Source organism: Aspergillus saccharolyticus (assembly GCF_003184585.1).
Source record: "Aspergillus saccharolyticus JOP 1030-1 unplaced genomic scaffold BP01scaffold_4, whole genome shotgun sequence".
Lineage (NCBI taxonomy): Eukaryota > Fungi > Ascomycota > Eurotiomycetes > Eurotiales > Aspergillaceae > Aspergillus > Aspergillus saccharolyticus.
Genome location: NW_020290614.1, coordinates 133,453 through 156,889, shown reverse-complemented (window position 1 = coordinate 156,889; position 23,437 = coordinate 133,453). Strand labels below are relative to the sequence as shown.

Below are 23,437 nucleotides of genomic sequence, written 5' to 3'. Positions count from 1 at the left end.
TCCCCTTGGGCACCCGGGCCAGCCACTACAGCCCCAACGCCCCCACCACGTTGAAGGCGACGTACGCGCACATAATGCCAGAATTGCGCTAAAGTAATCGGACACCCAACCGGCGCGACACCGAACCGCCGTTTTCCTATATAATTACCACTATAAAAATGGCAAGTTTATGATTTTTCAATTACAATATATTAGCAAAAGTAATGTAGTAAATTATGATATATAAAGCTAGATAAGGTATATCATAAAGAGGATTTCAGCTATATTACCTTAGAATACAGTATAAAACATAGTATTATCTCTTGATTTATGTAGCTTTGCTAGACTGTAGGCAGTGTATTTAAAGTATAATATACCTGAATTATCTGTAAATCTTTATAAGTTAGGGAAACGACGGTTCGCTGTCGCGCCGGTTCCCTGTCCGATTAAGTTACTACTAGCGAGTACCGTAATCCGAATGAATCGCTGCCAGATACGTATTTGTCGCCATCACCTTGCAATAATGGCAATCACTCATAGCATTCCTGGTCGACTACCTGGCCGACGATGCTCGTCAGTTCGAAGTCTGCGAGAAGAAGTAGAAATGATTTGGACTGGCAAGCAATAGCCGGGGGCTGGCTTGACGTGCTGGGATTTGGGACAATCGTGCACATACGACCACAGGGTGTGGAAAATAGGGCTTCCCGTCCGCTCAGCCGTACTCAAGCCACACGCCGGGAAGTTAGTAGTTGGGTGGGTGACCACCAGCGAATCCCTTCTGTTGTATGTTTTTGTATTTCTTTCAACATACTTGTTAAGTCGGGCGAGTGTGTGCCCCTGCCCGCTTGAATCTCTTTTCAGTCCCTGTGGTTGCAGGTAGGTGACCAGGCCTCAAAATTTCGGTCGCGCGCCGCCACGAAATGCACAGGGAAGCCCTGAATAACACTGAAGTCCTGAACGGATCACGGGGCCACTCGGCTAAACCTGCCGTGCTTCGTGTTCTTCCTTGTGACACAGCATTGAACTTAGCCTCCAGCTCTCACAGCCTTGGTTTTGGGAGCCTCGAAGAGAATTTGATTCAGTTCGCCTGCTGTACGCAGATATGAGGCACCCACCCTGACAACTGGCCCTGAAATTAAATCTCTCATTCTGAAGCACTTCTGTCAAGTTGAGATGACCGTATCAGAACCTCTTCGTGATTGATCCTACGGTATCAACATGAGAAGAACTAGTATTTGTGACAGCTGTCGGAACGGACCGCTGGCACCATCGTCATTCCAAACACTTTTCCAAGGGGGATTAAACCACCAGACACGAGGCAGGGGCTTGAAAAAGGCTCGAGGAGTGGATGCGGACTATGCTATCTCTTCTTGGAGGCTTGTCAAACTTGTATGGAAGGATCACCCGGTGAGATGAAGTTTCAATTGATGATTCGTGAACATACTTCACTCCCGACAGAAGCAAGAGTCGGGAATTCAGCAACGAACTTTCTTCGTCCCATCAACCCAGAGCACGTACAGGAGTTGACGATAAATGCCGTGGGGGGATCAAGGAGTAGATCCTTTTACCTCTATACCGAGAGAGGTTCGCGTCATCGAATTTGAGTGAGGTTCGCCCCGTAACTGACAATGCAGAAAATCCCGCCGCAACGGAGATTGTCGCCAGACCACCCCTTCTTGATGTAGGCTCCTTTGCAGCATTCAAAGAGATCAAGGAAACAATTGACGAATGCGTCACAAGCCACCCTCACTGCCCGGTCCCTCCTGCCAATCAGCCGCTGCCTACGCGAGTTATTGATTGCCAGGACCCCACACGACCTCGTCTATGGCACAGCGGAGGGAAGGTCGCACCATACATAGCCTTGAGTTATGTCTGGGGTGAAGCGCAGCCATATTGTACTGTAAAGAAAAACCTGAATTGCTATTCGGCTTCTGGAATAGATGCAACCACACTTGGCCAAACCATCCGGGATGCTATTCAAGTCACAGCTAGCATTGGAATCCGATATCTATGGATCGATGCCTTGTGTATAATCCAGGATTCCAAGACCGATAAAATTCGAAAACTCACCCGCATGGGGTCGATCTATCGACATGCATATTTGACTTTGATTGCCTCGAGCGCCCACACCGTCAGTGCTGGATTTCTGCAAACTCGCGCCCTCGGCCCTGAGTACGCGCAGCATGTTCAACTTCCGTTCCACTGCCGCGACGGGCGAGTGGGTAGCGTATATGCATACACGCAAGAGCAACCCTGGCTGGTTTATGATGCCCTTCAAGAGCCAGTCAACACTCGTGCGTGGTGCTTCCAGGAACGTTTGCTGTCACCACGAATATTGGCTTACGCCACCAATTCCATCCAGTATCACTGCCACACTGCTCAAGCGGACATTAAAAATGCAGTCAGCAGCAGACCGGTCGGCGAACAACTCGACGCAGTCATGTTCGGAACCATCGAGAACATTGATCCGTTGTCGCACCTGGCTACCTGGAACAAATATGACTGGGACGGCCTGCATGAGCTGTGGCGGATGATCGTTGCAAACTACACATGTCGCTCGCTCACAAACCCTGAAGACAAATTGATAGCCTTTTCCAGTGTTGTGGTGGAGTTTGATCGAGTGTGGCGAGTCAAAGCAGGTCAATACTTGGCGGGGCTGTGGGAAAAACGCTTACCTAGTGATCTCCTTTGGGTTCGCACTCAGGCCGAGGACCCGAGAGGGTATGATTTACTGCGGCCTCGGCCAAAGGGATCATTCGCCCCGACATGGTCGTGGGCATCGACGGACGGACGTATTCTCTCCGATCAGTCTCAGTGGGACGAACTACATACTGACTGCGAAGCTGATTGCAAGGTCTTGATGTGCAATGTGACTCCGTGTGACGAAAATCTGCCGTTTGGTCAGGTGAGCAAGGCATCTCTGTCCTTGCGCGCGCAAGTTTTACCTACACCATGGGTCTTTCTGCCTGGCCAAGAGCCAGAAGTATTTTGGAGCCTGTACATGCCTAGTCCGCGCTTACGTGCACAACTCAAGGCCACAGACATAAATAATGCTCCCATTGTTGGAAAGATATCTCAAGCGGGCGACTCAATGGAAACCACCGTCAAGCACGTTCATTTCGACGCCAGTCGGTTTCACGGAGGGTGTATAGCCTTCGAGTGCGGTATGGTCGCAGATGATACATTACTGCACTATATGGGTGATATTACTATCTGGTTTGATACCTCGGACCCCTTCCCACCTGAGCAAGCAAGTGCCATTGTTGTCAAACGATGGGAAGTGCCTGGGGACCCAGGTGCGGATGGGCTTCTACTTGTTGATATTGGCCACGGACAATTTGAGAGGATTGGGTGTTGGAAGTCATTTTGTCAGTTGTCGAGAAGAGCTCACAGTAATTTTGAAGAGCCCTTGCCTCAATGGTATGAAATGAATAAAGAACCTCGGACAATCGAATTGATCTAAGCCCCTCGCGGTGCTACACATACAGTATGATACAGTTTCTCGAGATATTTACCCACTTGAAACCGGGTAAGTAGGGGATTTGCTATAGAATTTTTGGTTACATTATAGTTTCTGAGAATCTTGGAAGGTGGTCAGATAGGTAGATCATGTAACGCAGTTAATATGTAGTTTCAGACATAGTATTCGAATATAGTGTTACAAGCACTCGGATATTTATACTATTCTAGTAATAGAGTCTGATAGTCTTACTGACTTAGTAATAACTTGAAATCTAAATATAGCTAAGTATACTAATACACAGAGTATCTATCTTAGATATACTAACTATACCCTGACTCAACTTAATCTACCTAATATGGCTATGTATCTTGATACTAATAGGATATATATCCCTCAGCTTATATACTAGATCTAACTACTAACCTTGAAGAACATGCTGACTGGCTTGGATAACCTATTGACCAGCAACCTACAGCCACTCTCTACACGAGTATCTTCAAGAACGTCAGCTCCTCTGCCACTGTGTATGGCCTAGCCACTAATATCATTAATCATAATACCTAGACAATATCTTCCTGCCATTTATATATCTTGGGTAATAGTATTTATAATGAATGATAGTATATTAATATAATTACCCTACTTCTATAAGCATAGGGCTTTAATACTTACTTCATCATTGATATTAGTATGTAATTTCTGCTACTATGAATGCAACAGCCCTTAGCTAATATCCATACCAAATTCCAGGCTGTAACAGCAAATCAACTACTAGTTATATAGTAGTGCTATTTTGAACGATTGAATAATAGCCAGCATTGACGATCCTATGTAACCACATTCAAGGGATTTCCCTTGCACCACTCCTCTACTGACAGCTTCAGCCGTTGTGAGTAATTTACCATCGTCCTCTGTGCTAGCCAGGCCAGATGAGGTGTCACAATTAGGTTCAGTCCGGCTGTTCCCTCTGCGAGCAAAGGCGAGTTGTCTGGACTTGCGGGCTCCTGGAAAAAGACATCGGTTGCTGCTCCAGTTATCCTATCTTCCTTTAGTGCCTTAACCAATGCGCTCTCGTCTATAACTCCCCCGCGAGACACGTTAATCAACACAGCATGTGCAGACATGGATTCGAACTCAGCAGTCGATATGAGATTTCGCGTCGAGTCTAAGAGAGGAACAGCCACGAACAAAGCTGTGCTCTGCTGAATGACCGTCTCGAATGGAACTCTTTCAATGCCATCAGCGGCGTTGCTTGTTGACTTCACTTCACCAAACTGCTTGCGATCGGCGACAATGACCTTCATCCCTAACCCACGCGCCAGATGAGCAATTCTCCTTCCTATTGCTTTTTGTTAGGCCTGTTATGCTGGACTCAATGCAATACCAGGATGGCAGCTCACCAACAGCACCGTTGCCAATAATGCCGGCCACTTCCTCCTGACAAGTTAAGGGTGGCGTGCCAGCCTTGTTGAGAAAGTCAAACATCAGTGTCTTTCTCCGAGGCCATTCGCCGGCTCTCGTCAGTGCGTTCATCCCCATGATCTTCCGGCGTGCCGCCAAGTGAAGTGCGATGGCGTGCTCCGAGACGGATTCGGTATTTGCTCCTGGGATGTAGGAGACGACAATGCCTCGTTTTCGGCATGCCTCCAAGTCAATGCAATCGGTGCCCACGGCCACGACCATGACAAGCTTTAAATTTGGGCTGACCTCCGGGGAAAGGGCATTTGCATCGATTCGTAGAGCGGACAAGACTATAACTGAGGCATCACGAATGCGCTCGTGGACCTCTGAAAGCAACGTCTGCGGGTAAATTGTCTTGGTGTAAGTGTGAGGGGCGGGAAGGTCAAAATCGAGGATCTCAACAAAGTCGCCCTGTAAGTAGACGATATGATGATGAGTAGAAGAAATATGTGCCATCTTGAGTGGCGGGTGGATGGTTTCGGATGAGGAAGAGAATTTCAAGCAAGAACGAACTGCTTTGTCGTCTATATGGGAAAGTGTCGACTTTTTATACCAAATCTTACATCTTCCCCTCATCGAAAGTTGTTTCCGCGCCTTATCGATGACATCTGACCCACTGTACCGGTCCAGCGCGCGGGTTCCCATCGTCATCATCTTTGGATAAGTTATTAGGTCTGCGTTATTCACCAACAAGCTTCTCGGATGATATGCAACTGGTTGGGCCCCTTTCTAGAGATCCAGGATATTCCATTCAATTGCTTATCCCAAAGTACTATCCAATTGCCTACAGCAAGGATCGGGTCTCACTCTCCACCAAGATGCCCCGGAAATAGCAAGTCAAATCAGCAACATCCTCCAGCTCACCCATCCATCCGATATATTGATCAGGTCGCATGACAATCAAGGCCCCTCTCAGTCGGTTCACACCCCAAGTCTCATACCCTTTTCCGTCGGACTCTTGACCCCAGTCACAAGCACCATCGCACCATACCTTGGTAAGGTCACAGCCCTCAACCTCGTCGAAATGATGCACGATGCTGGGAAACATGTTCAACTCTACAGCCTCATAAGGTGCGCTGTGAATAGCCTTGATATCGACAATTGACTCGGGCTTCTCTTTTTCCGAAATCAATTGTTTGCAAAGACCCGCCAACCTCTCGCCGCAAGCCCATACGCGACCTGCTTGCTGCTTCGATCGCAGGTCTCCAGTCAGAAGCAGGATGCGAAATCGGCCATCACTTTCTAGGAGCCTCGTGGTCCATAAAGGCACACCGTTGGCTTGACTTCGAAGTCTCACGGGAAGAAGTTTCTCGCCCGGTGAGAGATGCTGAGCTACTGTCTTCGATTGTTTGCAAACCAATGGACTGGCGCAATAGTACGATGTGTGTCCCTGTGCGAATTGTTCGGTTTTGCGCAGAATATCTCGCATCGCTGCCAGTTTCGCCTGCGCTGGGCCTTCATTCTGCTGCTCTTGCTGCAGAAAGAATGCAGACCATTGACGATCAAAATCAATGAGCATTTCAGCCAAGGGATAACGCTCGGACTTGTAGGTGTCGATGATCGAAGGGTGGGCAAGTCCTTTTGCAACAAGGGCGACCTTCCAACCGATGTTGAACCCGTCCTGCATGCTCATATTCATGCCCATTCCTATTTTAGGCGAGTGCGTATGAACGGCATCTCCAGCCAAGTATACACGACCCTTTGCGTTCGTCTGTGCGATTCTCCGACCAACCTGAAGATGAGAGCCCAAACGGCAAACATTATCAATGTGGTTAGAAATGAAGCAGGAGGTGAACGTACCTGGTATACAGTCCACCAAAAACAAATTCGAAAGTCGAAATGAAAAGGACTCAAGATCTTCTTCACTCTTTGCCGAATCGATTCCAGTGTCACCGCCGACCGATCGAATTCCCGCAGAACCTCGAATTCTTCCTGCAATGGGACGTAGATCCGTACAATGTTTTCTTCTCTTGGAATAATAAGTATTGTTCCTGAGGTGTTCGCCACGGTTCCAGCCCGGCGCATGTCCGCTGCAAGCTACATTAGCAAGAATCCACGCACACATGCAGGTATGCAGACTTACGGTAATTAGTGATGGGGACGATGTCAATGACTCCCCTAGGACATACCTGTTAGCTCCAATTCGCAGCTCTCTAGACACAACAGACCGTCATTCGCCTACCATATGTGGTCTGTTGTCGAGCCCTCGAAGGGAATGTTTAATTGTTTTCTTGTCCAGCTATGCGCTCCGTCACAGCCAATCACATATCTAGCTTTCAGCGTCTCGACAGTCCCGACCTTATTCCTGCGATGCTGGACCGCATCCTTCAGATCATCTGCTTTCAGGAGATGATGGAGGAACTTGTCCGAGAACCCGTGCCTCGGTGCTGGGGATGCTTCTTTCTCACTAAGTGTCCTCAGTTTGAGCGTGATCGGGTACGCTTGTGGATTGTTCTCGAGACCTTCGTCGTATTCAAACGACTCGGCAAGAACACCCCTCTCCACCTCGAGGCTGGAATGTTCCTTGATGGCGTCTAAGAGAAATCGCTCGATACGACCCTGATTCAGCGCAACTATAGCGTACGGCGGATGTAGTTCCATGTATGTGGTTCCTTGGCGTCTCAATTCCCCGGTCTCATCAGGCGCCTGTTTCGTATCGGTCAGTCTGGGTAAACTAAGTCCTGCGCAGCAGAGAAATGGCCGACCCAGTTTGTCATGCTGAACATTTCACATCCTTCTTGTAGGACCCGCTGGGCCACGCCCATGCTATCGAGCAGCTCCAAGGTTCGGCTCCTGAGTCCATCTGCATGGCCTCTGAAGATCTTGGTGCCCCGTTTGTCGATGACCCGAGCGTTGACGCCATAGCGCGCCATCCAATAGGCTGCCATCAGCCCTGACGGGCCTGCTCCAATGATAAGCCTGTTCAACAATGAGTGCCATTTGATTGAGAAGAGGGGAGAATCAATAATACACATCAGTGGTAGACTCAATTGACTCGGCCATGGCAGGGTAAAGTGGGTTTCAGACACCTCGAGGTCTATCGTTCGAGGCAACTTGAAGGTTATCGGGTATCCTTGAACCACACCTAGTAGCTGCGACTTTATATTCTTATCAATAGTCTTCTGGTTTCATGAACTGAATCGATCTGCTCCACCATATACAGAATATGGGCTGATAACGACCGGGCTAATTGATTATAATTGGTTAGTGGGTTGACTCATCAATCAATGCGTTGTCTTCTGTCATCTATGGTCTGCTTAGCCTACCTACTGCAAGTTCCAGGCTCCCTCTTAATGTGGGTTGAAAACAGGCCCGTTCGGCTGCGGGGTATTGAATGAAATGAAAAAAAGAAATTCATGGTGTGTGTCTTCTTAACGAGTTTGAGCACTACTAGTCTCAAGCAACGTGCATTAGTTCGACATCAAGTGGTTTGAAACTAGTGCTGTGCTGACACATCTCAAAGGCAGCGTATGTTGAGACCATAATTGATGGCATGGTTTAATCAGTATGCCGAATCAGACCTCGCACCACAAACGGCGTATAGTAGTTCCAGCACATACACCTCATTCTTCTGCATATCAATATGCTGCTTAACGCTTCAACCGGACTAACGGCCATGACGTCCCAGTCAGGCTTCTCTTTCTTCATCCCTCGGCAGAGACGCGCTGCGCCTGAACATGTGGCTGGAAACCCGCACCACCACGATCATGGAATGCGGCGAACACGACTAACCCTGCCGAAGAATGCTTATGGCAGATACGTACTACATGAAGGAGTCAAGATCGTCAGGGGGTCATACTTGTTCCGGTACGATCCGTGGACGCGTCCTCGATGCTCGATCCCCTTGGAATGTGGAAGCTTGACTTATGAATGGACAAGAGAATGATTTCCCCGGAATGCTGACATTCAAATGTTGAAATAATGCACCTGACACATTCTTTCCTGTGGAAGGTGCGGTGAAGAAAAGTTCGTTTGCGTCAATCTTTGTAAATATCTCGGGGCTGGTATACCAGCCAAATTGGCTCTATAAGAGATGGTCAAGATCGCGAGGAAGTGGGAAGACAGGGCAAACAATCAGGATCTCATTCAGCATCTACACTGATACCAAGCATTGCTACAACCCATTATATTGTCAGTCGCTGGCTGAAGCTCAAGCTCTTTGCAACTCAATTGTTTCAACCTTTTATACTCCTTCAAGTAGATACACCACCCATATATCGACCGTCACCATGCAGTGGTCTACCGTAAGTCCTCACCATCCTCACCATCCTCCAACAGTCAGCCTCCCAACTAATCGAAAACCCCCCTCGGTTTAGATCACCACAATCCTGACTCTTCTCCTCCTCAACACCTCCCAAGCCTCGGCCTTCAGCATAGCTCGAGTTTGGGCCAGCTTCTACTCCGAGTGTCCCTCCGACAACTCGGCCAGCACCCCGACGATCCCCGACGACACGGACGAACCGAGCAGCAGCAGCAGCAGCAGCAGCAACGACAACATCCTTGCCCATTTCTTCGCCTCCTTCTTCCAACGCACCGACGACCAATCCGCCACCGTCGTCGTCGACGTCTACTCGGGCACCTGCCAGGCCTTCCCCGTCGGACGCCGCTACGATGCCGACGCCCTCGCTTTCAACGCCGAAGCCGTCTACACCGGTCCCTACGATCGCTGCAACATTACCGTCCACGAAGTCCCCGGCTGCGTCGATAAGCCCCTAATCGAGGTTCCCATTCAGGACGGCAGTGCTGAGTCCCAATGCACCGAGCGCGTGTTCAGCTCCCTCTCGCAGATGTGGATCCTCTTGCACTGCGAGACCGATAAGAAGTCGTCGTCTTCGGTGGGCGGCAGCAGCAGCAGCAGCAAGATCAGCAGTACCAGCAGCGGGGGCCAGCAGACACCTTCGCAGCAAGCGCAATCACAAGACCAGTCGTCGTCGTCGTCGTCGTCGTCGGCGTCGGCGTTGTCGGATCCCACCACCCCCAATATCCCCGATATCCCCAATATCCCGGCCATCCCCGACATCCCGAAGCTGCAACCCACGATCTTCTCCAAGTTGCACGCTACACTAGAAAACGCCACCGCTACCAATGCCACCACCCTGGGTGCTATCGGGGCGAACTCTACAAGCCGGGTTCTGTCGCGCACGATGCGTCTGCGGCGCGCCGCGCGCAATCGGCTGTCGAACTGGTGAAACTCTTTTCCGGGTTTTGACCATTGTACGTACCACTTGGCTTGTGCATTTATTATGTATTGTATGTATTTCTTGGTGAGGCGTTTTGCACTTATTCATATTGTCTCCGATGTTTAGCGATTCGTTTATAGTGTGGCGTCGAGAGAGGGTACAGTGTGAGAAGATAAATAGAATGTTATGTATCATAGAGCTTGGAGAGTTGAACAAAAGCTATCATCTTACATCACGGCCGCCTTTCCAGGCTCGGATTTAGGTCGATCTTTAGAATACACGTATTGCAGACGCGGCAATTCTTCCCCATTCATTTTTGAACAACTCAACAAAGATAAACGCGAATCTTCGGAAGCCACAGGCGACCGATCTGTACAATGTAATGCTTAAGCGCGTAGCATAACGCCCATAGCTGTTAAGCATGAACTAAAAGCCAAAGCTGTCGAGGAGGGAGTTTGCGTCAGGTTCGTGGAACATCGTTGGGGGCGGTTTCGGTGTCTTTTGCGACTCAGCCAGGGGTTGCGGTTTCAGTGCCAGGCGCTCCTTGACCGGCAAGTCTGCCACCACGAGACTACTCCGCCGTCGGAGCAACTTGCGGTAATCAGGTTCCTCCTGTTGCAGATCCATTGGTATGGCTTTCGTCGGTTTGGGAATGGGTAGTCCACCCAAAAACTCCCAGTGTCGAACTAAATCCAGTGCGAGAAGGTCACAGCCCATGCGGTCATATAGGCGGGCGTTGCGGATTACAAAATTCCATTCCGCCTGCGGTGAGATTTTCGATGCACCCTTAAGTGTCTGCAAGGTCTTCTCGCGGAGTTGTTTGTAAAGGTGGACCAAGGCAGGGTCATTCGAGAGATACGACTTGGCCTGAAGTGGAATCATTCCTGGAGATCCAGGTGAAGAGGGAGTAGGAAGTATCAGCGATTCAATGGGCGACTTTAATTATTAGCATGAATTGTCACTTTGTCCTTGGGGGAAGACTCACAATAAGCGATTGAACGGCCATTCCACGACGTCCTAACATCCAGAAAGCCCAAGATGCCATCCATCGATTGCCATCGGCAGTAGCCTCAGGAAGCACTCTGTCCTCAAGAAGCTCCTTGAGAACGGGCCCATCATCACCTTCATAAGCGCGGGTTATCGCGATCGCAAGTTGTAGATCGCCCACTTGATTCACACAAACAAGCGCAGCGTCACGTATGTGCCCGGCAAGTAAAAAGAAGGCGGCAGCGTATTCTAGCGGAGGTTAGTCAAAATCACGGTTTACGTGGCGGTGTTGGCACGAGTGCTAACCGAATCTCCGTTTACCAAGTAGAGCATATGCGTTTTTCAGGGCGGCTGTCTTCCACCGCGGTTCGTCGAAGTTATTCGATAGCAAGCGTTGCGTTACAGCTTGCTCACGATGCCAATGCGCCATGCGCCAGAGTCCTTGGAGAATATTCTTCTTCCGGAGAGCAAGATAGTACAAAGAGCAATCGACCGGGTTCTTCTCCTCGGTTTTGGTGTACTCATTCCGAGCAACAACCTCTAACTGAGCGCGCTGATACCCATTAGTTTGACGCGGAAAATTATCAAGTATGATACCTTTACTTACCACGGCAGCGGCGCTGGATAGCCACATAAAAATCCCGCTTTCACGAGCTGACTTCCAGACCAACTTCCCACTATACTGTCGCGAGACTAAGTCAACGAGAATATCCTGGCTTCCGCTGAAGAAAGCCCACACAATCTCTCTCCATGACACTGTATCCCTGGTGGCTACTCCCTGAGTCCTGCGCAGCAGATGTTGCCGGAAGAAGAGGAGATATCGAGCGGCGTTGTCGTCCATTGAGCGTCGGTGTTTCTCAACGGTAGCCACACATTCAATGGTATCAACAAGCCGGAATTGTTCTTGGCTAGACAGTTGCGGCAAGGCAAATCGTGCCAAGTTCTCGTTGAGCGCCACAGCTGTATTCTCATCCACCACCGTCACTTCGTCCTCCAATGAAAGGTCGGCATATGACGAATTGAGTTCTTTCGATGTTGCGCGTTGCGGAGTCTGGCCATATTAGCAATAAGCTTGTGTAAACAACAGGTTGAAAACGTACATCATGCTCAAAATAAAAGTCTTCCAGAGGCATTTCCAGAAACCCGTCGACATCGTCTCCTTCGGTGTAGAATTTCAGTTTTCGATGAAGGTTTAATAAAATGGAGTGCACCAGGTTTGTTTTTCCGCTCAGTATACACTGGGCTAGGAATTGTGGGTGGAAGACAGGTAACGGTCCGTTCAGTCTGCTCACGACCTCAAATAAGTCAACTGTAGATTGGCCCCGAGCAGGTATACGAAGCTGCGATATTAGGTGATCAGCAGCACTGATCTCATTCTCATAAATAAATAGCTGGTTCCCGGCTCCGATAGCAAGATGGCCATTGCTAAGCCAGCAGGAGTCCCCAATGGGATGCGGTGTGAGATCTCGAATCCAAATCTCTCGGATCTGTGTCCAGGATGGACGGGAATCAAGATAATCATAACGTAGCTGAGAGAGAAGAATGACTTTATGGGGAAATCCGACTGCAAGAATAGATTGCATGTCTGGGGTAGATGTCCAATCGAGGTCACGAATAGAGTCTTGTTGCGAAAAGTGCTCTTCAAATTCCAGCTGCGCATCGTTGGTATCCCAGATAGTCAGGTGCGTGCGACCCTCGTCGACAAGGGCAGCTTTGCGAATGGAGCTGCCGCTAGCCAAAGACAGGTTTGTGATGCCGGTTTCAACAGTAGATGTCAAAAGCCATTCGACACGGTCATTGTCCCTATCAACCTTGGCTGTCCATGTCCTGACGGTACCGTTCCCGGTATACGAAAGCGCAATATCAGGCGAGAAAAGGTCGAAGAAGCCTGTCATTTCAGCTTCGCGCCCAGCTGGATCAACAGGCAATATATACGCGATGTCCTCTTCGAGGCCCAGATGAAAAGTGCAGAACTTGCGCAATCTGCACTCAGACTCCCCTTGTTTCGTGTTCGGAAGCTGTATCTCCCAGGCTATCCCATCCATACCAGCTGCAATGGTTGCTATATACACGACGCCATTTGCTTCCGCAGTAGGGATCGGCAAAACACAGAGTGGTTTGCTGGATAATTCGAATCGCGCAGCCGCAAGCCTTCTGGCATGGAAAGAACGGATATCCCAAATAGAGATTCCATCATGATGGAGATTGACCAGGTAGTTTCCATCTCCGACGACACAGCTGCGGTGGATATGCTCTTCTGCTATCAGTGCACTTTGTCGAAGAAGCACTGATCCACCAGCTCGCTGTTTCTGCCTCCATATCAATGCTTTGCTGTCATCCGTGCGGGAGGCAAGAGTGTCTCCAATAGCATTACGAACAATCTTCTTGATCGGTCCATTGTGTCCTGTCCACGACGCTCTCATGGCAACTCGGTTCTTACGAGGTGCTGGGTCAAATAGAACGTCGACCGGCGAATCAAACCACTCAATCCGACCATCAAAATGGTGAATTAGAATGGCGATTGAATCGCCTGGCTCAGTGCCTTGAAAGGCGCACAGCTGCGCATAATCCTCTTCAATCGTCAGACCGGGCATGAATGCAAAATTCAGGCCCTCAACATGAAGAATGTTGAACACATTCAATTCCGCTTTGGCCTTAGATCCGACATCTTGCAACGCCCAGGCCGACATGTGCCCCTCGCCATCTATAACGACGCAAATCTCCGGGCTCTTGTTTGCCACTTCAATTATATGCTCTAGGGCGTGGTTATCTGCGTTGCCTGTGCCCCGCTGCACAGCCTTCTCAGTCGCAACGCAGAAATCCCGACTGTCAACTATGAAGCCGTACCGGCGAAATGTATCTGTAGTCTCTGTTGCATGTCTCGGCTGAACAGAGGCGCCCATATCAATCTGCGTCCAAAGCTGTAAGGCGGTCGGAGCATGATAATCTATCGTTGCCCATACCCTGATCTTGTTGTCCGCACACAGCGTATAGAAGACATTTCCCATTGACTGCTCCCGATGATAGGGTCTGCGCCAGTGAATCCCAGTAACAATCGTTGGATGCGGGAGATAAGACACTTCAAATCGAATGTTATTACCGAAATTCAGCCTTCGCCAAACTTTCACCATGCGATCGTAGTGTCCGGCGGTTACCAAGAGTGTCGCGTCAGGAGAGAACTGGGCGAACTTGACAGTGCTCGCCAGTCCCTGTTTCCACACCGGTCGCGGCTGATCGTTGAGAAACCAGAGGGTAAGGTGGGAATTGCCCAGGAGCAGTTCATCAGGTGAGCCCCACGACAGGGTACGGATCGTTTCGTCGTCATCCTCGCTGCGGAACGTTTGGGCTAGGGACCACTATACATAGATAGATTGTTTAGCTTCAGAGCCCTTTATTTGTTCTGTCCGACGGTACCAACTTCCACTCCATGTCATTTCAACAACAGGAACCGACCTTGAGCGTTTCGTTTTGGATCCCATATGGTTGGTATATAAAGACGTCGGGTCCACCGCATGCGGCAATCTTGCCAGTAACTTCATCGATCGTTACTGCTTCCAAGACATCGGTATCGTCGACATAGATGGTTTGCAGGAGCTTGTGCGGACCGCCGAGGATAACCAGTGCTTGACCAGAAATGTACACCTAAGACAAGCGAACGCGCAGGGGAAGCTGTATTAGCGGGGCTGTAAACAAGTCGCAATTCCGAGCAATGCATGGGGTTCAAGTAGCGGAGTCTCACAACAACTCGAAGTCCATCCCACAGCGCAGTGCTGAACGACTGGAGCTTCGTTGGGGGCCTCCCCGGCAGTACCGCTCGCATAGAGGCGATGTTCGTAGGGATGGAACGCTTGTTGCGCACGAATTAGAGTTACACCATCGCCAATCTCAGGATCACAGGGTATCAATCATTAGAAGAGATAGTGAGGAACAAATAGCAAGAAAAGGTGAGGTGGTGGAGGGGACACCGTGGGGGATGGAGGTTAATAGGAGGGGGAGATAATTCCGGCTAACACAGCTGTTGCTCTCCGCTGCTCTTCCCGCCTTCCGCCGTGTGACCATCAGCGGATCAATCACTTGCGATCCGCTTCTTTGTCAATTACTGCTTATCTTGTCAAACACACAACGGATCTACAGGCAAACCTAAGAGTCTGATGCTTCGGGAAGAAATACCTGTGCACGGTCTGTTCCTTCTAACAAGTCGTTATACATTGAATTCGAGTCTATGCATATGTCACGTCATTCATGACCTATAGATAGGCCCCCAAGTATATATGAGACAGAAAGTGGAAAACCATAGTCTACACGCTATCATAACAACGCAAACGGGTATCATGGTCTTATACAGGAATCTCAAACAATCAGCACATATTGTCACCCTCGATTAAGACTGGCAATGAGAGGGCGATTCATGTTCGTCGACCAGACGACCTTCTTCCATCTGTCGGCGATTCAGGCTCTTCGCCCGCTTCATCTGCGAAACGTACACTGGTGCTGAGCGCACTTGTTCGTCCAGCACGACGTCTACTAGACAGAGTTCGAGGTAAGGCGCCCGCACGTAGCAGTCGACTAGCAAAGGGCGTATACAAAGGCGTTGCCGGGGTGGTGGAACCCTGGGCCACAATCGGAGCCGCCCGTCGGGAGGGCGAAGTGAGGAAATTAGGAGTCGCAAGCGGTGTTGTTGAAGTAGCTTGGAGTTCGGTTACATAAGTCTTGAAAGGTGTCTCGACCTGATAGTACGGGTCGAATAGGCGCCGATTTGTGTCGAGTCCGAGAGGAGCATCAAAGTCCTTCTGCGGACTTAGCAAGGGTCCTGCAATATCTCGTGCTTCGAGTTTCGCTCTTGCTTGGTCGAGCCAATTACGGAACATGCCCCGTGTATGCTTTCGCAGGTTGCGCTCCTTCATTGCGTCGGCCGTCTCAGAGCTGCTCTTGACTTGAAAGACGCGGAAGCTCAGCTTGCGAAGCTGCGAGCTGGCTTGTGCTAAAGCATGGGCATGATGTATACTGCTGGCTTGTTCCTCTTGCCGACGAACCTTAGCCAGATGTCCAGCCCAGCGAGTCAATTGCTCTTGTACGTTCAGACGAGCGTAATGATTATCAGCATACCCACACTCCTGGATCTGACTTATTGTCTTATCTTGCCATCGGCCCAGAAGCTCGGAGGCGATATACAACACTCTTTGTCGCGAGAACTGTATAGCTTGGTGCTCTAGCTCGGTTATAGTACGAGATTTCGATAGCCAATGGAAAAGAACTTCCGTCGCAAGTCTGATCTTGTGCTTCCTTCGTGTTTTCACGTAAGCTTGCTGGCGACGCCGTTTTGTTGATTCTGTCGCCGCCAATCGCCACTGTTTGGTATACTTAGTGGCTAGGAAGTAGAACCTGGCCTTCTGTGCCCAATTCTCGATTTGCGCAACATGCCGAAGTTTTGAACGCCAAGCTACAAGTGATTCCTGGGCAAGACGTGGTGCATAGAACTCAAACGCAACGGCGTCTCGTTCGCGTTGGAGAGCAAGTTGGTTTCGCCAACACAAGAGCTTGGAGCGAAGCAGATCTTTAGTTTGACGTCGTTCATAGGCTTCTGCACGATCGAGCAGTACCGAATACGTTCCGCGAACATTTGTCACAAACCGGGAAAATATTTCATGCTTGATTCGTTGTTCCCTGATCCGCTGCATCAGTCGGTATCGTTCGGCTAGAATCCATTTATACATAGCTTCTAGCTTCAATCGTTCCTCAATTCGAGCGTAGAGAGCCTGGCAACGAAGCAGATCGTTCCACGCTGTCCAGGAATTGCGTACAATGCGGCGTTGATCCATCTCTCTCGCCTGCTGTAGCATCTGCACTCTCTTGATCCATTGCTGATACGCTGATCTGAGGATCCTATTGTTCACCATGTGCGAGACACGAGCAGCAACTGGAGCCAGATGAGTCTGGGCTTTCCATTCTCTGAAGGTCTCGCCTAAGAGCTGACGCCTTTGGATCAATGCGGCTTCATTTTCGATAACGATTATGTCTTCGCTTCTGTGACGCCAGGCTTGCCATACAGATGTCAGGAGATTGTGCCGACTCCTTACTTCAATCTCATGAGTTCGCTCCCGATTTGTTCGAAACTTGCGCAACCAATACAACAAAGACCGTCTTTTAAGGCAGTGGTCATACCATTGAGGAGCACGCTGCTCGCAAAAATGCCAGAACCATTGCCAATATGCCGCATTCGTCAGCTTCTCGTCACGCATTGCCGCCGCGTAGACCTCCGCCTCCTTGAACTGTCTTGTCTTTCTTCTCCAAGCATCAAAGGGTCGCCGCAGGGCAAAGCGCTGAGCTTTCAATTCATTGACGGCAGTGATTTCTCGCCATGCATTGAAGTACTTGACACTAAGAATATGCCGGCGAGCAGCAGATGTTCTTGCGACTTCCTCCGATGTGAACTGCGCCCAGTGAGAGAACGCCTTTGTCAGCAAGTACAGATCTCGAGCCCGTCCAGCGCGCTCCTCAAGGTGCTTGAAGAACCTTTCCGTTCGCTCCGATCGACGCTTGTCTAGTATCTTTCCATGCCACGTCTCGAAGGCTTGGCGCAGTAATGTACCTCTGTCTCGATTGGAAGCAACAGCGTCCATGTGTTGATGGATCTGTCTCTTTTCGACAGCCTTTTTCAACCACTGAGTCAATATCCGGCGGTGAATCGCTCGTTGACGGTACATGTTGAAAGTTGAAGCGTCGCGCAGCAAGTCTGAAAGCGATGGTCGATAGAGTAACTCGGGAGGAACTTTGTGTCGTTCAAGGGCACCGCTAGCCTGAGAGGACTGCTCGTCCCCATCATCGGAGCTGCTTGAGGAGTTTGACGGACGCGGACGTGACGCCTCGGCAATTCTTTCAGACCGATCTCGATCGACAGCAACACGAGCATACAATCCATTTGGCATTGGTTTTTCTTCCGGTGCTGGTTCTGATTCTGATGCAGCCAGGAGGTCAAACCTGCTCATTAGTCGACGACCAACATCGAGGAACTGTGCTATCAATTGAGTTCTATCTGGAGAATCTGCGCCTCTCGATGTTGTCGCGCGCTTCGTATACGGGCTGGAATCTGGGAGAATATACTCAGATTTTCCAGTTTGTAGTCGCGACATGGAAGAGCGTGAACTCGGCCGGTTAATGAAGCTCCTTTGTGTAGGGTCGTCGTTGATGTCGTACATTGAATTGAACGAGGCGCGTCTCCGCAGAGGGGTCTGCATTTCAGAATACATCGGTTCTGTAGATCCCCCTGTAGCATCGTATATCCTTTTCCTCACTCGGCTCTCGCCCGGAGGCACGTTGTCAACATAGAGTTCGTCCTGACCATCATCTTCACCGAATTCAATCACTATTCCCATCCGTTCTAGCAGATTTTCGAATCTCTCAAAGAGCGACTTCCCTGCGATATCCTTGCTCCCCATCTTGAGCAAGAAGCGCATGCAGGCATATCCCGGATCCGCGTCCACGCCATGTTCTGCAATGACCTGATCATAGGCATTAAAGAGGACTCTGTATGGAAGGCGCTCAACTTCGGGATCACGCTCAGCGCGAGTGATGACTTGATAGAGGAGGCCGACATCTGAAATACAACAAACAAACCCGGCTTAGCAGTAGTCCAAATTGATAAGGGATCTGACAGGGGCCAATCGCATACCGTCATCTGAGAGCAGCGGGTCTTCATAGGACAAAGGTCTTCGCTGGAAGGGAACTGGAGGCATCGAAAACTTCGCGGCCTAGAGCGCGTTGTGTCGCATATGGGTCATGGAGGCGAGAAAGGAAATCAATCATTGCGGAGCACAGTGGTGGAAGACGACGGCACAAATCCCAAGTGCTCAAGTCTGAGGATTCGGTTTTTCAAACACGATCCAGAAAGGGCCTGCAGACCCAACGGCTACGGCCAGCGCGATCGATCATTGACTTTTGCGGAGAGACCGCCTAATTGTTTTGGCCTCGTGTCGCGCCGGGCGATGGAACGCATCCTGGTCATGTGATCAATTATTACATAATGAAGGGAAACCCGCCTGCATGGAATGGGGATGTAATGCCCCCAATCGCAGACTGGGGCATCACCCAAGTGCTGAACCTGAAGAGAATAAGAACAGGATGCCGTCAACAAGGACAAGACCTATTGAGAGATTTGCCAAGGCCACCGCCAAATGCTCTGCAGAGGTATCCCTCACGTCTCCCTGCCTATCTCGCACGACTGGCCCGCCAGGCATCATGTACGCCAGACTGACTGGACCCCTAGGCGGCCGCATATGGCAAATGCGTTGTTGCTGACTACAACGCGGTGCACAAAGATATGTGTGCCAAAGAATTTATGAGACTCAAAGACTGCTTTTTGGTATAGTGAAATACTGATCTTATCAAACGAGTAAACGACTGATGCGTGCACTCCAGGCGGCCTCAAAGAAGGTTTAATTACACTTATAATGTGAGGACCTAAGAAATGGACGCTGAAAATGACCGCCACCAAGGCCATGAACAGCTAGCTGTATTCCGACCTGTAACCCGCAGCTTCTGACCACTGCCTAAGCATCATCTATCTACTCTCAAATGCTGAAATATGTGATTCTCAGATTCTGAAGTCTTTCTGGATAAATCATCCATTCTTGGAGATTCTTTGAAAATTCTTCTTGATTGTGTCTACTAGTCGTGAACTACGAATATCTTGCCAGTTCACGTGCAGCACGATGATATGCCAATCAATTCGCTGCTCTCAACTGTTCGGTGGTAGAGCAGAGGACAAAGAACATATTAAATCATTCAAATAATGTATTGAAAAGACAAGAACTATTTTATCTCATAACAAGAAAAAGAGCACCAACTGGGAATTGTATCGATCTAACTGTTACGTTGCACATCTTAACTTGACCAGAAGTTCTAAAGCTTCAGCAAACGCAACAAGAAGGTGGCCTTCTGAACTTCTTGTTCTTCCTGGATGATCATCTGAGGCTCATCACCGCTAGGCAGCTTGCCGTCAACAAGCTCGTGACGCTCCAGCGGTCTGCGCACAACCTTCTCAATAGCCTTGGCCTGCGTTTCAAACGCCTTGTTGATACCGATATCTTCAGGGTCAGATAGAACCACGTACTCCATCTTCACATCGTCGGTGGGAACCAGACCAGCCTTCTTGCGGAGGCGCTGAAGGCGGTTGATGATCTCTCGACCCAATCCTTGCTCGGCCAGGTCAGGGTACAAGTTCGCGTCTAGAATGGTGACGAGCTCATTGTCTGTGTTCGATTCCATGTTGACCGATGCGGAGTCCTCCTTGAGTCCCTTCTTCACGACAAGATCACCCTCGACAAGCTCAATTCCATCCACAAGCATCTTCTTTTCAGCAACGAAGTTCTTAACATCTTCACTAGTCAGCGAAGGCAGCGCCTTCTTGACTTTCTGGACATCCTTTTTCAACTTCTTGCCCAGAGTGGGCCAGTCAGCCGAGACACTGTACTGCACATTGTACTTCGCTTCGTCGGACGAAAGAACAAGCTCCAGGATGTTCAATTCCTCTAGAATGTAACTCTGGAGAGACCTGACGTCCTCCAGGTATTGCTCGTCCTGGTGAATAACGACAAGTGTTTTCAAAGGAGTCTTCAGGCCAATGTTCCGTCGTTCACGGGAGGTACGGGCCATCTCGATGACTTTCTGCATACGGGCAACTCTTCTCTCAACGACCTCGTCGAAGAGCTCCTCGCGCACTTCAGGGAATGGGAGGAAGTGGACACTGCGACTGTCTTCAGCCCGGAGAGCCTCGGGAATGTGGGGCAGGAGCTTCAGGTAGATGGTGTCGGTTAGGAAGGGAGTGAAAGGAGCCAAGCCCCTGACCAGGGTGTACAGGACCTCGAAGAGAGTGTTCAGGGCGTGCTGGGTGTCTTCAACGCCGTTCTCACCCTTCAGTCGTCTGCGGTTGAAGCGGATATACCAGTTCGTGGTGTTGTCAATCAAACCAAGCAGGCGGGGAACGACAGTATACAAACGGTATCCTGCCATCTCTTCGTTCACGAACTTGAGAAGACTCTGGCAGCTTGCCAGGATCCAGCGGTCCATAACATTGGTGTTGGTAGCCTCCGCCTTCGGGTCAAAGGTGTAATCAAAGCCCTGGGTCTTCTTGAAAAGAGCAGCCTGTCCCTCGAAGAACTTGTAACTGTTCCACAAGGGGAGGAGAACCTTGGCAACGATCTCCTTGACACCGGATTCCTTGAACCTGAGGGGCTCTGCTCGTACAACCGGAGAGTTGATCAGATAGAGTCGCAGGGCATCTGAGCCATACTTGTCCATGACCAGAGAAGGATCAGGGTAGTTCTTCAAGCGCTTTGACATCTTCTTTCCATCTTCCGCAAGAACAATACCATTGACGACACAGTTCTTGAAGGGAAGCTTACCGAAAAGGTGAGTTCCCAAAACGGTCAGCGTGTAGAACCAACCACGAGTCTGGTCCAGACCTTCAGCGATGAAGTCACCCGGGAAGCTCTTCTCGAACTGGTCCTTGTTTTCAAACGGATAGTGCTGGGATGCGTAAGGCATGCTACCCGACTCGAACCAGCAGTCGAAGACTTCGCTCACACGGCGAAGAACACCCTTACCCTGCTTGCTCGGAATAGTGATGTGATCGACCTTGTCACGGTGAAGGTCAGTGAGCTCTCCCTCGTAGCCGCTGAGCTGTTTCAGTTCTTCAACGCTGCCGACCGCGACGACTTCCTTGAAATCATCGCTAACCCACAACGGAAGGGGAGTACCCCAGAAGCGATTCCTAGAAATGTTCCAGTCACGCGCGTTTTGAATCCAGCTGGAGAATCTACGTTCTTTAACGAAACTAGGCACCCAGTGAGATTCTTCGATGCCCTGAAGCATCTGGGGAATTATGGGCCCGATCTTGACAAACCATGAAGGAACGGCTCTGTAGATCAATGGAGTGTCGGAGCGCCAGCAGAAGGGGTAGCTGTGAGTGATCTGACTGTCAACAATCAAGCGACCAGCTGCCTTCAAGTGCTTGATGATAGCTCGATCCGCGGCCTTGACGTGCTGACCTTGAAAATCTTTGACCTCTGAGGTGTAGCAACCAGTCTCATCAACGGGGTTAGGGGGATGGCGATCCTCACTGATGACACCGCTTTCCATAGCTACTCTGTAATCGTCCTCACCAAAAGCTGGAGACTGGTGGACGATACCCGTACCATCCTCGGCAGTGACATACTCGGCGATCAAGACACGGAAGCCATGATCTTTGAATTCTTCGTAGAAGTAGTCGAAGAGAGGCTGGTACTTCCAGTCCTTCATGTCAGAACCCTTGAAACGGTCGACAATCTTGAACTTGGCCTTCTTCGGGTCTTTGTAGAGGGTACGAAGCAAAGATTCGAGAAGAATGTAGTGCTTTCCGGAAGCCTCGTCCAGGATCTTGATGTATTCGAAATTGGGGTTGACGGCGAGGCCGACGTTCGAAGGAAGGGTCCACGGGGTCGTCGTCCAGGCTAGAAGAGAGGTCTCAGGATCATTCACGAGGGGGAAGGTGACCACAACGGCAGGATCCTGAACATCCTTGTAATTTTGCTGGGCCTCGAAGTTACTGAGGGGAGTGTTGAGGGCGGTCGAGTAAGGCATGACACGGTAGCCCCGATAAACAAGACCCTTGTCAAACAGCTGCTTGAAAACCCACCAGATCGACTCCATAAAGCTAGCGTTCATGGTCTACAGAACACACGATTAGAGAATGCTCCTGAAACAGGCTATAGCAGTATGGCCTTCGGTTGGCACGAAGAGCATGCAGATGGCCTGACATAGCGCAAAAACCTACCTTGTAATCATTGTCAAAGTCAATCCAGCGACCTAGTCGTTCGATAGTTTCGCGCCATTCCGAGGCGAATCTCATAACAATAGCACGACATTCCTCGTTGTACTTCTCGATTCCGATCTTCTGGACGGCTTCCAAGCCCGACATGCCCAACTTCTTGTCGATCTCATACTCGATAGGCACACCGTGGGTATCCCAGCCAAAGCGACGCTCGACGTAGTGACCTTTCATAGACCAATAACGAGGAATAATATCCTTGATGGTCGAGGCCAACAAATGACCGTAGTGAGGAAGGCCAGTCGCAAATGGAGGGCCATCGTAGAAGGTGTAAGGTTCGCGCCCCTCGGAGAGTTCGACCTGTCTCCGGAAGGCGTTGATCTCCCTCCACCTCTTGAGGATGGCCTCCTCTTCACGAGGAAAATCAATGGACATGACGAGCAGGTTAGTGCGGTCGTCAATGGGAGGGGAGGGGAGGCTGCAATCGATGCGATCTGCGCAGAGAGGGATGGTCCGCGGGGTAGAAATAGAGGAGTGCGCACGGTAGGAGTCGTGAGTCACCCC

The 23,437-nt window shown here is 50.0% G+C and overlaps 8 protein-coding genes across 8 annotated transcripts; 3 read left to right on the top strand and 5 right to left on the bottom strand.

Annotated features, from left to right (window-relative positions):
* Positions 1-546: 546 nt before the first annotated feature.
* Positions 547-4,173, top strand: BP01DRAFT_420860 (HET domain-containing protein; the record flags this gene model as incomplete). The annotated part of the gene is made up of 8 exons (XM_025579484.1): positions 547-762; positions 1,224-1,386; positions 1,438-1,563; positions 1,614-3,347; positions 3,478-3,508; positions 3,918-3,966; positions 4,100-4,130; positions 4,163-4,173. The coding sequence occupies 8 exons, from the start codon at positions 547-549 to the stop codon at positions 4,171-4,173; spliced, it is 2,361 nt and encodes a 786-aa protein (XP_025434338.1).
* On the bottom strand, positions 4,150-5,419 carry BP01DRAFT_312208 (D-isomer specific 2-hydroxyacid dehydrogenase family protein). Its single transcript, XM_025572475.1, has 2 exons — positions 4,843-5,419; positions 4,150-4,781 (listed from the first exon to the last, which is right to left on the bottom strand). The coding sequence occupies exons 1-2, from the start codon at positions 5,357-5,359 to the stop codon at positions 4,270-4,272; spliced, it is 1,029 nt and encodes a 342-aa protein (XP_025434337.1). The 5' UTR covers positions 5,360-5,419; the 3' UTR covers positions 4,150-4,269.
* A 222-nt stretch (positions 5,420-5,641) lies between these two features.
* Positions 5,642-8,222, bottom strand: BP01DRAFT_312203 (putative phenol 2-monooxygenase). The gene is made up of 7 exons (XM_025572474.1): positions 8,170-8,222; positions 7,875-8,089; positions 7,609-7,822; positions 7,086-7,549; positions 6,987-7,021; positions 6,704-6,933; positions 5,642-6,635 (listed from the first exon to the last, which is right to left on the bottom strand). Exons 2-7 carry the CDS (start codon positions 7,904-7,906, stop codon positions 5,688-5,690), a joined length of 1,923 nt encoding a protein of 640 aa, XP_025434336.1. The 5' UTR covers positions 7,907-8,089; positions 8,170-8,222; the 3' UTR covers positions 5,642-5,687.
* A 910-nt stretch (positions 8,223-9,132) lies between these two features.
* BP01DRAFT_420857 (uncharacterized protein) lies at positions 9,133-10,092 on the top strand (the record flags this gene model as incomplete). Its single annotated transcript, XM_025579483.1, has 2 exons — positions 9,133-9,147; positions 9,220-10,092. 2 exons carry the CDS (start codon positions 9,133-9,135, stop codon positions 10,090-10,092), a joined length of 888 nt encoding a protein of 295 aa, XP_025434335.1.
* An 89-nt stretch (positions 10,093-10,181) lies between these two features.
* On the bottom strand, positions 10,182-15,040 carry BP01DRAFT_333629 (WD repeat protein). The gene is made up of 7 exons (XM_025573130.1): positions 14,810-15,040; positions 14,524-14,712; positions 12,171-14,426; positions 11,678-12,121; positions 11,377-11,623; positions 11,069-11,319; positions 10,182-11,019 (listed from the first exon to the last, which is right to left on the bottom strand). Exons 1-7 carry the CDS (start codon positions 14,888-14,890, stop codon positions 10,510-10,512), a joined length of 3,978 nt encoding a protein of 1,325 aa, XP_025434334.1. The 5' UTR covers positions 14,891-15,040; the 3' UTR covers positions 10,182-10,509.
* A 230-nt stretch (positions 15,041-15,270) lies between these two features.
* BP01DRAFT_333625 (Sfi1 family protein) lies at positions 15,271-19,009 on the bottom strand. Its single transcript, XM_025573129.1, has 2 exons — positions 18,740-19,009; positions 15,271-18,664 (listed from the first exon to the last, which is right to left on the bottom strand). The coding sequence occupies exons 1-2, from the start codon at positions 18,801-18,803 to the stop codon at positions 15,477-15,479; spliced, it is 3,252 nt and encodes a 1,083-aa protein (XP_025434333.1). The 5' UTR covers positions 18,804-19,009; the 3' UTR covers positions 15,271-15,476.
* A 128-nt stretch (positions 19,010-19,137) lies between these two features.
* BP01DRAFT_353497 (uncharacterized protein) lies at positions 19,138-19,882 on the top strand. The gene is made up of 3 exons (XM_025574200.1): positions 19,138-19,254; positions 19,334-19,429; positions 19,486-19,882. The coding sequence occupies exons 1-3, from the start codon at positions 19,189-19,191 to the stop codon at positions 19,504-19,506; spliced, it is 183 nt and encodes a 60-aa protein (XP_025434332.1). The 5' UTR covers positions 19,138-19,188; the 3' UTR covers positions 19,507-19,882.
* Positions 19,845-23,410, bottom strand: BP01DRAFT_388982 (isoleucine--tRNA ligase ILS1). The gene is made up of 2 exons (XM_025577880.1): positions 22,880-23,410; positions 19,845-22,773 (listed from the first exon to the last, which is right to left on the bottom strand). The coding sequence occupies exons 1-2, from the start codon at positions 23,306-23,308 to the stop codon at positions 19,969-19,971; spliced, it is 3,234 nt and encodes a 1,077-aa protein (XP_025434331.1). The 5' UTR covers positions 23,309-23,410; the 3' UTR covers positions 19,845-19,968.
* Positions 23,411-23,437: the final 27 nt, after the last annotated feature.